The sequence below is a fragment of the Electrona antarctica genome (assembly GCF_951216825.1).
Source record: "Electrona antarctica genome assembly, chromosome: 5".
NCBI lineage: Eukaryota > Metazoa > Chordata > Actinopteri > Myctophiformes > Myctophidae > Electrona > Electrona antarctica.
In genome coordinates, this window is record NC_136810.1 from 6,268,668 (window position 1) to 6,283,286 (window position 14,619).

Consider the following 14,619-nt stretch of genomic DNA (forward strand, 5'->3'; position numbering starts at 1 on the left):
AAATACTTACAGGTGAGAGGAGATGAAGTTCGCACACCAGGTCTTGAGCTCCAAACTTTATTTCATATAGATATTACATAATTATATATGAAATAAAGTTTGGAGCTCAAGACCTGGTGTGCGAACTTCATCTCTCACGAGCTGTGTAAACATGATGGTCAACATTTCTTAACTGGACTGACAAACTACATGTACAGTATGTGGTGAAATAAAGATGTATTTGTACACTATCATGGTTGATTTCCTGAGTATGAGGCTATGACAATAACCAACAATCTACAAGACTCATGCAACCAAACATCCCCTCTAAACCTGATTGTTCAAATATCACTGTCTAGACATAACTTAAAACAATTGGCTCAGTTTACACCTTTTCCACATTATGATCTGGACTAGTTTTACCAGTTAATGTATTCCAGATAACAGAAACCCAATATCAACAGATCCAGTAGGCCTATTTGATAATTCCTTTAAGTTTGAAGCATCATTGAAACCTATGTAATTGCAATCTAAATTTCCCCATCACTTTATTTAGAATGTAATAATTCTAGCAAATCCCTTAAGTTGTATAGCCTATAACATACAATAAATGCACAGAATCTCTACATGCATGCACGTGACTAGTTCACATGTATGAAATTCCCCACACCAGCCATTTGATTACTTAGTCCACTGTTGGACTAAGTAACTCAGTTTGCAGACGTTTACCATGGTTTGCCACTGCACAAGGACTTTCCAGAACCACCGATATGCCCATAATAAATGGCCATACATAGTCTGATAATTTAACTCATAAACCAACTAAATGGGGGGGAAAAGCGGCAAAATGCAAGACTGGCTCAGCTGCAATTTCTCGTTTATTTGAGATCGCTGACGTGTTTCGGCAGTAACCTTCAGAGCAGACTTTTTGATGAATTGAACATGGTGGACCCTCTTGTAAACAAGTGTAATGCTTAATTGGGTCGTCCACTTACAGTTAACAGTCTTTGTATTGAGTTTGTGCTTGAAATGTACTGTAATTCTGCAAACTGTTAATACATATTTCAATCAATCAATCAATCAAAAAAGACTAAAAAGTGTTCTGAAGGAGGCTACTGCTGAAACACGTCAGCGTTCTTAAATAAACATAGATCATACACCTCATTTGATTATTGTAATCCCAGGAGGCATGCTTTTATTCAACTCATATTTAAATGGCACCTCCACAAATTAGAAACATATGCCTACAACTAACAATAGTGATAAGATTGGCCTGAGGTCATTTCAAACACTGTAATGTCACCTCTAGAACTGCCAATATACAGTAGCTGGGACATGGCACCAATCTCAATTAGAGGACCACTTATGCAGTTGAAATGTTGGTCAATACAGAGGACAAACAGCAATGTCCGTGTTAACCTATGTTTGTGTAACCTGGCCATGTTTGTGTGTGACTCATGTGTGACTATGAGTACCACCAGTAGGGGCGCTGTTGTGCCAGAAACAAAGAGAGAGAGAGTTAGTGCTGCACTGTTGCCTGCTAATGAGAGAGAGAGAGAGGGGGGGGGGGGGGGGGGGGGGGATGGGGGAGGGGAGTTTGCTAATGAGAGAGAGAGGGGGGGGGGGGGGGGGGGAGTTGCACCACTCAGTTCACACGGGTGTGATTTTTATGTTTACAAGTTAACATCTCAAATGTTACATATGTAATGCATTATTGTAAAGAGTGTTTTACACACTATTTTAATAAAGTACAAGTGTGGAATCACTGTTCTATTCAGGTCTATTCTTACCATGAAACAAAAAACAAGTCTTTCAACAGTACACAACTACACATACAGTACATTATTACAAATAATACTGCATTTTATTAGATTCACCTTTCATTGTTAAAAAGAAAGAAACAATCTTAAAGTGCTATATGACTAGAACACAGAACAGGTATGTTTTTTAAAAGAAATGTACTAGTCTACATATTTACACTTTAAATTTAGACAAAAGTGTGTCTATGTGTTATTTACATATAAACATTCAAATAAGTGTTCATCAAATATTTACAAATTACAATTTTTAATTACAATTAACAAATATATACATATATATATATATAATAAAGTACTGGTATATATTTTGCAAACTGTTAATAAAGTATTCAACCAATAAATATGACAGTAACAGCATTAATATCACCGCTTAATGATATAGATATAGTCAAGTCTACAATACATTGCTCAAGCTTGCTTGCTATTTACTTATGAGCTCAAACCTAATTGAGCAACAATAGTTCATATAATAACCTCCACATGAACAAAACATCTCTGCACGTCGGTCTTCATGATTCATTCTGTTGCATCAACCGCTATGTCGAAAACATGGGTTCCCAAAGTGGGGTCCGGGGACCCCTAGGGGTACTTGAGGGAGTTCCAGGGGGGACCCAGCTAAATGATAATTTGGAACCAAATGGACTCTTATGGGTCTGTAACTCAGAGAGTACAACTCTCAGAGTTAAATTAGCATTGATTTTACAATATAAATTGGGGTTCCCAGAGATAGAAATTCTATTAAATGGGGGTCTGTAGAATAATGCATGTCAAACTGGGGGTCCTTGAAATTAAACGGGTTGAAAATCACTGCTAGAGCCATACAAATCTTCTCTTATGGGGGTCCCTGGCATATCTTTTCAAATGGGGGTCTGCAGGCTATTTAGTGTCAATTTGGGGGTCCTTGACATTAAAAAGTTTGGGAACCCCATGGTCTAAAACACATGATAAAAGCAGTACATATTGGGTGAAAATAACAAATACATGGGCCGGTGCATAACCCTTGAATGTAAGAGACCATGAACTGAACCCCCTGTAAGCACGCTCTTCAAGTTCTTTGCCACAATTCAACGGCAGCAACATGTGAGAATGAATCAACCACTTCCTTAGTTACAAACGTTACGTTTCAGGAAGTTTCAACTTTCACATCCTGTTCTATTACTTCCTGGCCAGTTAATAGCAGAAGCTAGAGCAATGAAAACATGATGTGCCCACTGCAGTGACAATTCATTTTTGTTAACATTACTCTTCAGTAGTGAGTAATGTTACTTCTGATTAAGCCTTAATTATGTTGTTGCTCCCTGCCTCCCTTCTCCAAAAGGACCACAATGGAAACAAGCCTTCAGGCATTCTTGTGTTTTTATCCTTTTCAATAAAGTGCTCAATCACTCAGATCACTCTCACTATGGGATGTGAGATATGAGTTGTCAGAGAGGTCATAAAGGTCAATAACTGGAGGTGGAATGTAAGAGAGAAAGTTTACGATGCGATTGGGCAAACCCAGTTTGGAAATGACTTCACGTGTTCTTGCTCCATGAGCCCTTCTCAGGCTCAGTCTGCTCAGCTGCTGCAGAGTGAGGGGTGTATCTGAGAAAGAAAAGAAGATTGGACATGAGATCTTAACCCATTTAGGCCTGACCTCGAAATTTAAAAGAATTCTACTAAATCCTCCAGTTTTCTGAAATAAATATTTTCACAATTTTTCAAAAAATAGCAGACCTACAAGCTCGTAGCGCGCCACTCGGTGGCGCGCTATGAGCTTGTAGATCTGCTATTTTTCAATAGCTAAATTATAACATAATGTTTAAAACACCAAAAGGGGTTAAGTGGTTAATTCATAATGTACTAGAAAAGCTAGAAAAGCACATTATTTGTCTTGGAGTGGAGTGCATAAGTATCCAAAAATACAAATACTCAAGTACTACAGATACTACAAAAATGTACTATAAGGCACTGTTTCCCAAACAATGGACCCATTTGTGGGTCACGGAACCATTTTTATGGGTCACGAGTAAATATCACTTTTTTCCGTTTCCTACAAATTTCTAATTATATTTAAGATGGAAAAAAAACGATGCCCAGACAAAATAAATGTAAAAAAAAGGAAATTCATAAAATCAATGAAATTGCATATTTTCTTTGACTACTAGAAAAAATTGCAGATCTACAAGCTCACAACATGCCACGATGCGACACGTTGCGAGCTTGTAGATCTGCTTTTTCACTTGTTTGGGTCCTGAGAAGAAATGTAATTTCTCTTTTGCGTCTCAAGCTAAAACAGATTGAGAACCACTGCTATTGGCCATATTCAGACCGCAGCCATCTTGCCAGCAAGGTGATACCTAGGTGCTACTTCCCATAGACATGATACCTATGTGCTACTTCCCATAGACAGCCCATTCAAGGTGATACCTAGGTGCTACTTCCCATAGACAGCCCATTCAAGGTGATACCTAGGTGCTACTTCCCATAGACAGCACATTCATCCAAGGTGATACCTAGGTGCTACTTCCCATAGACAGACCATTCATCCAAGGTGATACCTAGGTGCTGCTTCCCATAGACAGCCCATTCATCCAAGGTGATACCTAGGTGCTACTTCCCATAGACAGCCCATTCATCCAAGGTGATACCTAGGTGCTGCTTCCCATAGACAGCCCATTCATCCAAGGTGATACCTAGGTGCTACTTCCCATAGACAGCCCATTCATCCAAGGTGATACCTAGGTGCTGCTTCCCATAGACAGCCCATTCATCCAAGGTGATACCTAGGTGCTACTTCCCATAGACAGCCCATTCAAGGTGATACCTAGGTGCTACTTCCCATAGACAGCCCATTCAAGGTGATACCTAGGTGCTGCTTCCCATAGACAGCACATTCATCCAACAAGGTGATACCTAGGTGCTACTTCCCATAGACAGCACATTCATCCAACAAGGTGATACCTAGGTGCTACTTCCCATAGACAGCCCATTCATCCAAGGTGATACCTAGGTGCTGCTTCCCATAGACAGCCCATTCATCCAAGGTGATACCTAGGTGCTGCTTCCCATAGACAGCCCATTCAAGGTGATACCTAGGTGCTACTTCCCATAGACAGCCCATTCATCCAAGGTGATACCTAGGTGCTGCTTCCCATAGACAGCCCATTCATCCAACAGAAAAGTCCTCTCTAATTATATTAAACCACGTCAAAATCACCAACATTGCAGCTTTAGGGAAAGCTTGAATTATCCTCTTTCTATACACTGACACCAAGCTAGACAGGAACGCCCAAAAACGTCACATCCGGTTTTAGCCTGGGGTAAGAATTTTCTATGGCTGCCAATGCAACTTGGTCCAATCCTTAATCACATACGGACAAACATCTATGCCGATGCTATCTAACTTGCGGAGGTAGCGTGCCTTGTCCACGGGCAACAGATCTTTCAACGTATGGCATTGCAAATACGTTTGATAATCGCTACTCTGCTCAATATTGTTTTGAAAATGCCGCAAATTGCATTGCAGTGAACGAGCGCAAATCACAACTTCCCCAGGGGGTGGGCGGAGTCACAGTTTGAGGCACTGATTACGCGCCGTGGTGTCAGTGTATCTGCAAAGTGTTAGTTTCATAAAAATCCACCGTAGACATTTTATGAGCTAATTCCTTGCATGTGATTGGAGTTTGGAAGCGCTCGTTGAATTTCACTCAACGGCCCATGCGTACCACCTGTTTTGAATGTGCACATAGTGCAGCAGGCAGCAGGAGGTTGCTTTACTGATAACGAGCACTTCCATACTCTGATACTTAGAAAATAATCATCTGCAAGGAATTTCTTGACAGGAAGTAGCTCATATCAGTGGATTTTTATGAAACAAACACTTTACAGATTGAAAGAGGATAATTCAAGCTTTCCCTACAGCTGCAATGTTGGTGAGTTTGACGGTGTTTAATATAATTAGAGAGGACTTTTCTGTTTGGATGAATGGACTGTCTATTGGAAGTAGCACCTAGGTATCACCTTGCTGGCAAGATGGCTGCGGTCTGAATATGGCCAATAAAGTACAGTACTTAGTAGAGTAATAATGTGCTTAGTTATTTTCCACCACTGCTGAAACCATACTGTAGAAGAAACAACTCACTCTCATAGAAGTCAAAGCAGAGATAACAGGGAGACCCATGCCTGGTGTAGTTGACAGGCTTTCTTCCAAGGTTATCCCTTGCATACACATCACCCCCAAACTCTACAAGTAGGTCTATCAAGCTGAGGTTCTGTACTTTAGCTGCATGATGAAGGGCTGTCTCGTGTAGTTTGGCAGCATTCACATTTGCACCTTGAGGGGGGAAAAAGCGATTATTGTTTTTCCACCATTCTTGTTGTTTATAAAATATGAACGTATAAATGATACTGTTGAGTTTCACCTGAGTTAAGGAGCACTTTAACACAGTCATTATGTTGCCTGGCACAGGCTACATGAAGTGGGGTACCAAAATGGCAGTCATGGGCCTCCATGTAAGCCCCTTCATCAATCAAAAGTTGAACGCAATCTGAGTTACCTATTGCAAACACATTAAAAGTTGGACAATATATTACAGTTTAGGACAATAATAATAATAAGGGGCCCGGACAGGAGTCAACCCACAGAGCCTAGTCCTTCCACGTGCCAGATTGATGCGATCCTCCCGCATACCCAGTCCCAGAGTAGTTCCAGAGGAACGGATTGTGTGGCCCTGGTTTTTCCCTAATGGGACTGATCGAGGGTAGCTACTGGGACGTAAGTCGGGACTTGATCACCCCGGCTGGGTCACCTGAGTGAGGGGTATGATGTTGCCAGACCCGAAACCCAGATGACCTTGGGATACAGTACATCACTGAGGATACGTCCCAGGTGCATCCATTCGATGTATTTTTTTTATTTTTATAATAACAATAATAATAATAAAAAACAATAAAAAATAAAAATATATTATCTCATATATACACACACACACACACACACACACACACACACACACACACACACACACACACACACACACACACACACACACACACACACACACACACACACACACACACACACACACACACACACACACACACACACACACACACACACACACACACACACACAGAGCAGCATTGAGCATAGCACATATCTGAGTACATGAGCCATAACTAGATTTGTGTACCTCCCATGCAAGCTTCGTGCAGGGGTGAGAAGGTGAATAATGGAGGGTTGACTGTTGCACCATATTCCAACAGCAGCTTGACACACTCCAGGCTCCCGGCGGAGCAGGCGTCACAGAGTGGCGTGCTGCCATCGATATTACGTGCATCCACCTGTGTGACATGAGAATAGACATTCTGGAGATGGTTGCAGAGGAGAGGATGAAGGAAAAGCTGGATTCTATACTGATTAAATTTATATTGATTCATTCTTGATAGACAGAGACGTACTCATATATTCACTCATATCTTAATTGTTGATGGATTATACAGTACATAATGTTAACCCATTCTGAATGGGAACCCCTTTTGGTGTTTTAACTAAGCATTATGTTATACTTTAGCTATTGAAAAATAGCAGATCTACAAGCTCATAGCGCGAAAATGCGGCACAAATCTTTGAATATATATTCTTTCAGAAGACTTTTTTTTTATTTCGACCTCAGGCCTAAATGGATTCCCTCAGTCAGAAGAACCAGTGCAGATGTCTGGCGGTATACTGAAAATATAAACAGTATAAAACTTCTTGTAAAATTGTTAGATGAGGACCTCACCTGTGCGCCAGCGGCCAGCAGCAGCCTGACACACTGGGCCTGTCCCTGTATACATGCTTCATGTAGAGGGGTGATGGAGTCAGCAGCCACGATGTTAACTGCTGCCCCTCCCTGGATGAGCTGCTGCAGTTGTTGGGACCTGCCCTGTGCAGCAGCCTCGTGAACAGCAGACCGGTCTGACCAGAATCCTAGGCCATGAGCTGGAAACACAATACACAAAACAAGTAGGGCATGATGATTATGTCATTTTACTTTTATGTTTTTTGCATACTACAGGAAGTATAGTGGGACATTTTTGAGTGGTGCAACCACTCCCTTACGGAGTTATGTGTGTGGGTAGCTGGCTGGGTATGTATGAGCACGAAACACTGTGTGTGGGTAGCTGGCTGGCTGGCTGGCTGGGTATACATGAGTACGAAAACAGCATGGTTGTTTAACTCTATCATTTCTCAACCGTTTCGGACGCGGGGCGGCACGCCGGAACCGGCCCGGCCCCCTGGGCGCGTTCCTGGGGGTCTGGACCCCCCCCACACACACACACACACACCCAAGGGACCCCCACATGGTAACAAAACAAATCACAAAAACAAATCACAACTTTTCAACAATTAAAAACAATTTCAATATTTAATAAAATGTAATATGTAATAATAATAATAAAGTTTTAGTAGTGAAAATAGCAGCTCTACAATATCGCAACCCGGTGCAAAGCATTGTGAGCTTGTAGATCTGCTATTTTCACTAGTTTGGGTCCCTGGCAAACGTAATTTCTCTCTTTTGGGTTTTGAGCTAAAAGGTCTGGGAACCACTGTTCTAGAGTAGCTAGAATTCAATTCACATACAGCATTATTATAGAGCTAAAATAGAGCCATAATGCTGTCCACCAGGCCAGAGACTTTGTTTTCACCTGTTTTGTGTGTTTGTTTGTCCACGGCTATTAATCTATCAAACTAATAGTTAATAACAGTCAATAACAAAAAAGAAAGAAAATCAAATCAAAATGTTGTCCAATGGGGTTCATGTGTTTGGTCCGACGGAGCATTGGTCCGAACGACATAAATCTAAATATAAGATTGAGAAACTTTTGGTAGTTCTAGTAAGACTAAACCTTAATTGCCCAGACTCTTCTTCAACAAAGATGGCGAAAGCAAACATTCTTTGTTCTGTATACTCATACAATAGTATGGTACAAAACACTGAAGTCCTTAAACCAGAAACCTAACCCTAACCTCCCCCGGGGCAGCACACCTAAACCTAACCCTAACCTCCCCCGGGGCAGCACACCTAAACCTAACCCCAACCCTCTCCCGACCCCCAGCGCACCTCGGACCAATGCTCCTTCGGACCAATGCTCCTTCCAACCACACCTAAACCTAACCCCAACCCTCTCCCGACCCCCAGCGCACCTCGGACCAATGCTCCTTCCAACCACACCTAAACCTAACCCCAACCCTCTCCCGCCCCCCAGCTCACCTCGGACGGACCAATGCTCCTTCCAACCAATGCTCCGTCGGATCATAGTATGCCTCCCGTCCAGAGTCTACGTTTAGATCACGTTGCAGTGTTGTAAAAAAATATGAAACTTGTAAACCTTGACCCAAGCCGTTACTGGACTCATACGTGTACTAAACTAGTCCAAAGGGCGTGTATCTCTCCAGCAGCACATGGTCAGTTGAGTTCCATGCATGCACATACTGCATGCATACTTACAACACTTTGAAACACACCATACCTTAGGTAAAATCCTCCATATAATTATACCAGGTAAACAATGATGACTACAAGATACTACCTAAATAACAATCTGTAGATTGAAACAATTTGATGCCAATCATGCCAGGTAAACAATGATGAACTTATCTGTAAACAAGATACTACCTAAATAACAATCTGTACATTGAAACAATTTGATGCCAATCATGCCAGGTAAACAATGATGAACTTATCTGTAAACAAGATACTACCTAAATAACAATCTGTACATTGAAACAATTTGATGCCAATCATCATGCCAGGTAAACAACAATGAACCTGGCATCAGTCTATAAATAGTATGCTATTACATTCATTACACACATACCGGTACATCAATCAGCAGAACCATGAGTACAAAAACATCAAGACATGTACACATACTGTACTTGTCACACCAGTCATTTATGACTTCTGCTAACAGAAACTACTGAGTATACAAAATGTATGGTTCCATTTTGGAGTCTCACAGTTATGGTTCCTCACTATGGCCAAGGACTGTCTAAAGTGGACGAGAAAGAAACATGCGCAGTTGAGACCAGGGAGTTGTACATGCCCAAATTTGTGCATGTCCAACTTCCTGGTCTCAACTGCACATGTTTCTTTCCTTCCATGGAGCACCATGGAGCAACATGGCGTCGCCCGTACGGTCTTCGCGTCTCGTCCTCTTTAGACAGTCCTTGACTATGGCAAGTGCTGTATCCACTGATGATCGGATTGATTGATTGATTGATTAATTGATGGAAAGTTTTATTCACAGTATGCAGAATGGGTACATTTAAAACAAAAGCACAACTCAATACAAAAACTGTTACCGTGGACAACACCATGATAAAGCATTACACTTGTTTACAACACGGTCCACCATTTTCACTTCACCACTTTTCAACCTATCTTCATATAATAGGTCCTCACTAATAATCATGATCAAATGGCACAATTTTTTTCTACTCAGTCTGTGTCTCATAGTTGGGCTGTGGGCAGTTCAGAAACCGTCCTCCAGTGACATCCTTAGGCAGAATGTTTTTTAAACAAGATTTTTTTTACAAAAATGTTTAGATTTTCATTATCGTGAGAACGATTTTGCATTGCAACTTTTCAGGACTAGAAAGCCTGCAGTTTCTATTAGCTTGTATTCCCCATTGATGATGTCACTGGAGGATGGTTTCTGAACTGCCCACAGCCCTCCTATGAGAGTAGAAAAAAATTGCGCCATTTTATTGATTGATTATTGATTGATTATTAGTGAGGACCTATTATATGAAGATAGGTTGAAAAGTGGTGAAGTGGTCCTATAATCATTTCCATTATTACCACTTTTAACTTGTCTAACAACCAACCTGAGCAGGCGTGGAACCAAGATAATGTAGCCTTGGATCAAGATATCATACTACCGTATATTTTATCGATTTTGATAGGCTATTTTTAGAATACCGGACATCTCACCCCGGTGAGTTGTCTTCACTTTTTGACATGTCGGGGTGAGTTGTCTGTACTTTCCGCTGGGGCGAGTTGGGCGAGAAAGTACGGACAGCTCACCCCGGAAAGTGAAGACATCTCACCCCGGTGAGATGTCTTCACTTTCCGGGGTGAGCTGTCTTCACTTTCTGACATTGCGGGGTGAGTTGTCTGTACTTTCCGTGGCACCCATTACAGTAGGCATAATTCAATTTCGGATCTAACTATCGGTTCCTACAGACGTGCGCAGTCACGGCTAATTATTTATTTATTTAACAGTAAAATCCGGTGAAACACTTGTAAGGAGTAGAGCGTCTCTCTCTCTCTCTCTCTCTCTCTATGCAGCATTGAAGGGGGGGGGGGTCGTTTGTGGATAATGTTTGCGCTTCAAAGGCAGAGTCTCACGGCTGTACAAAGTTGCTAATTAGACGCACAATGGACACATGATCAATCAATCACAGTTCTAATAGGCCTATACTGACTGAATTACATCTGAATAGCAAAGCAATATCGATGATGATCTGGCTACTGCTAGTTACATTAGCATGTGAGAAAAGTGACCTTACATTCAGCCATCTGGAGTAACCAAATTGAGAGGGGTTCAGTTCACATTTCTTCAGAAGTTTGCACACACACACACACACACACACACACACACACACACACACACACACACACACACACACACACACACAAGCCTTGAATTCATGGTGATCTTTTGTTTAAAGACATTTTCAACAATTTAAGATCTGCCAAAGATCTCCATTTTGGCAGGAATATGCTTGGAAGATGGAAACAATGTTGCACATTCATCTAATCATATGGGTAGGCTACTGGGTAGCCTACATACAAACAATAATGTTTGTATTTGTAAGGTTTATTATGCATTTGACCTTGACATACTTATTTGCTCATTGATTTGCTGCACAAGGAAGCTACCTTGATCGACTTCCAGCTGCGTATGGTTTCAGAGAACAAGCTACGCCGCTACCAGCGAAAGCAGACCAAGGCTACACAGGGCAATCTGGCCCAGTTTTGGAAGGACTTGGAAAGGAACGATCTGACCATCATGGACATGCTAACAATTGCTTCTGAAGTGAATGCCCCAGTGTGGAGATGAGCACACTGCACTGCACACAGCACAATGGGACAGCACACTGCACTGCACAACTTTTTTCTTCTATCACTGAAACAGTGTTTTTGTAGATATGACAACTTTTTAGTGTTTTTGTAGCAAACTGATGTTTTTAGATATGACAACTTTTTACTATATTTTTTAGTTTACATTTTTTCTATACTTAACTTTTTTCTATATCTTTTTGTACAAACTGATGTTTTTCTAAACTTTTGATGTTTACCTTTTTTCTATATTTTTTGTACAAACTGCTGTTTGAACTTTGTTTACAATGTTTCTATATTTAAATAAACTACATTACATTTGACCGTACATTTGACTCTTGTGTTATATTCTTGTGAAATATTCAGTAAAGTATAGCTCAAAGGCTACATATTCAGTCAGACTTTTGGTGAGTTGTCCTGACAACTCACCCCTAAACGTGAAGACATCTCACCCCGAAAGTGGCCAAAAGTGAAGACATCTCACCCCGGAAAGTGAAGACATCTCACCCCTGGAAAAGCAGGGGTGAGATGTCTTCACGTTTAGGGGTGAGTTGTCAGGACAACTCACCAAAAGTGGCAAAAGGGGTGAGTTGTCTTGTTACCTATTTTTATGGGTGTGCGTGTGCGTGTATTTCCTGTCAGCTGATAATAATCAAACACTGCAGTCGGTGCGACAGGAAATACACTTTGGACCCATTTAGAATATTTACATAAAGGTTAGCCCTGGTCCAGTGCTTACAGCGAGAGCACTGGACCAGGGCTACATAAAGGTCTGAAAAGTTGACTGTTTTTTCGCATTAGTCAGCAAGCGAATGATACCACCATGACAGCCAGCCACCAGACCATCTGACAGGGCACTGCCACTAACAAGCTTAGCAGCCTTGCTCAAATAATGCCAGCCAATTTAGGAAAGCCAGTTATATGTTAGCTGCTAACCACAAATATAACAGCTGACTGACCTCCGTGCAGCTACAGAATGGCATGATTGGAAATATGCTATTGCTGCTAGTAATTATGATTATTCTCTTTACATTTGAGGTCGATGCACAGTTGCAGACAGTACAGTACAGTACAGTAGCACAGACGCAAGTCACCTTCCAGATATGTTAATCGAATTATTTACCTATATCTCCAAACAACGACGGTCTGGGCCGAGAAATCTCCATTTCATCATTTGTCATGATATCCCTTTATGTCTTCTAGACGTCAAACTATTTTTCGATTCATTTTCAAGTAACAAAATAAAGCTGCGAAGGGAAACATTGCCGTTAACCCAGATCCCAAAGTGGCTTGCACTGTTGGACTAATCCTGTTGGACTGTGGGAAATGTAGTTTACCGTCAATATTGTTGCTGCAAGCCTGCAGCTTGTTGGCGTGGCTTAGGCCAGGGTTTATATTACAGTTACAGTAGCTTTGAGGACGTAAGAGCTTCTAAGGAATCTACGTGGTCTAAATTAAACCTGTTTAAATCTAATTTCACATTTACAGCTGCAGCAGCTGAAGTAGCCTATGTTGCAATATTAGCACCTTCTCTGTAAACAAATTTAAGTGTATTTCAATATTAAAATAAAAAAAAATTGTGATAACATTTGAGAGTGAGACATGAAAAGGCCAAATGGACAAAATCAAATATCACAATATTTTGGTCCAAATACACCAAACCAACATCAATATTGTAATATTGTAGTGTGACAATAATGTAGGCCTATACTATACTTAAACAAAAAAAGAAGAATCATGCATTTTCAAAACAGCATAAATATAGCCACTAAACAAGCTCACAATGGGTTTCTATTTAGAACTATGATCTTATCATCTTGCATACATAAACATTTCATGTATTTACAATCGGTTTTACAAGTAGGCTAACTACCGGTAAGTACATTTACTTAAGTACTGTACTTACTACAATTTTGAGGTACTTTTACACTTTTACTTCTACATAGAGGCAAATATTGTACTTTTACTCCACTACATTTATTTGAAAACATTTGTTACTACTTTCATTATTATTACAAAACATAAATTAAACACTTTAGACCTATAAACATTTCCATATTATTTGAAAATAGCTAGATCTGCTATTTTCCAAAATATTTTAATACATTTGAAAACTTGACATTCTGCATAATGAGTAGGCCTACTTGGGATTATGATCCGGTCGCGAGCGGATGGTAATTCACGTCATGTTGTAGTCACTGGTTTGTACTTCACAAACCGGAATCAGAAGTACCCAAAATTCCCGTGATCAAGGTCATCACAATTTTAGGGCCTATCCAATAAAAGCCTTGATGCGGCATATGAATCCGACACATTTCTTCAGACCACTTCTTGGAATAGTTTGTTTGGTACATCCATCTTTTATTCCAACTCGTAGCGACTGGTGAGACAAATGGGGGGGGGGGGGGGGGGGGGGGGGGCTAGTTACTAGTGTGTGTACTCTCCCAACAATTAATTCCTGCAACTTGGAGTTTCATATCCATTTGAAAGTTCTGGCGGAAAACATGTGATTAGTAAAATATCTCCACTTTTCCATGAGCTGCACACAGACAATATTCTCTGTCAGCGACTAGGCCGGACCTGAAATGAGTGTTGTGTTTAGTTTGTAAATACATCAAAGATGCGATTATAATCCATTTCTACTGGATGAAGCCTTAGCCTGGAAGAGGCTGGTGGAAGAGGCTGGTGGTCTCCAACCTTCCTCTTAGGCCTCACTCAGACCTTTA

The 14,619-nt window shown here is 40.9% G+C and overlaps 1 protein-coding gene across 1 annotated transcript; it reads right to left on the bottom strand.

Moving 5' to 3' along the window:
• Window positions 1-1,672: 1,672 nt before the first annotated feature.
• Window positions 1,673-13,234, bottom strand: asb13b (ankyrin repeat and SOCS box containing 13b). The gene is made up of 6 exons (XM_079500612.1): window positions 13,017-13,234; window positions 7,565-7,764; window positions 6,974-7,124; window positions 6,203-6,337; window positions 5,923-6,114; window positions 1,673-3,383 (listed from the first exon to the last, which is right to left on the bottom strand). Exons 1-6 carry the CDS (start codon window positions 13,072-13,074, stop codon window positions 3,178-3,180), a joined length of 942 nt encoding a protein of 313 aa, XP_079356738.1. The 5' UTR covers window positions 13,075-13,234; the 3' UTR covers window positions 1,673-3,177.
• Between the last annotated feature and the right edge of the window lie 1,385 nt (window positions 13,235-14,619).

Coding starts and splice junctions, on each gene's coding strand:
- asb13b (XM_079500612.1), bottom strand. CDS start 13,074: ATGACAAATGATGAAATGGAGATTTCTCGGCCCAGACCGTCGTTGTTT. Junction 6,115..6,202: donor TAAAGTGCTCCTTAACTCAG/GTGAAACTCAAC, acceptor TCCCCCCTCAAG/GTGCAAATGTGAATGCTGCC. Junction 3,384..5,922: donor CTGCTTTGACTTCTATGAGA/GTGAGTTGTTTC, acceptor TTTCTTTCTCAG/ATACACCCCTCACTCTGCAG.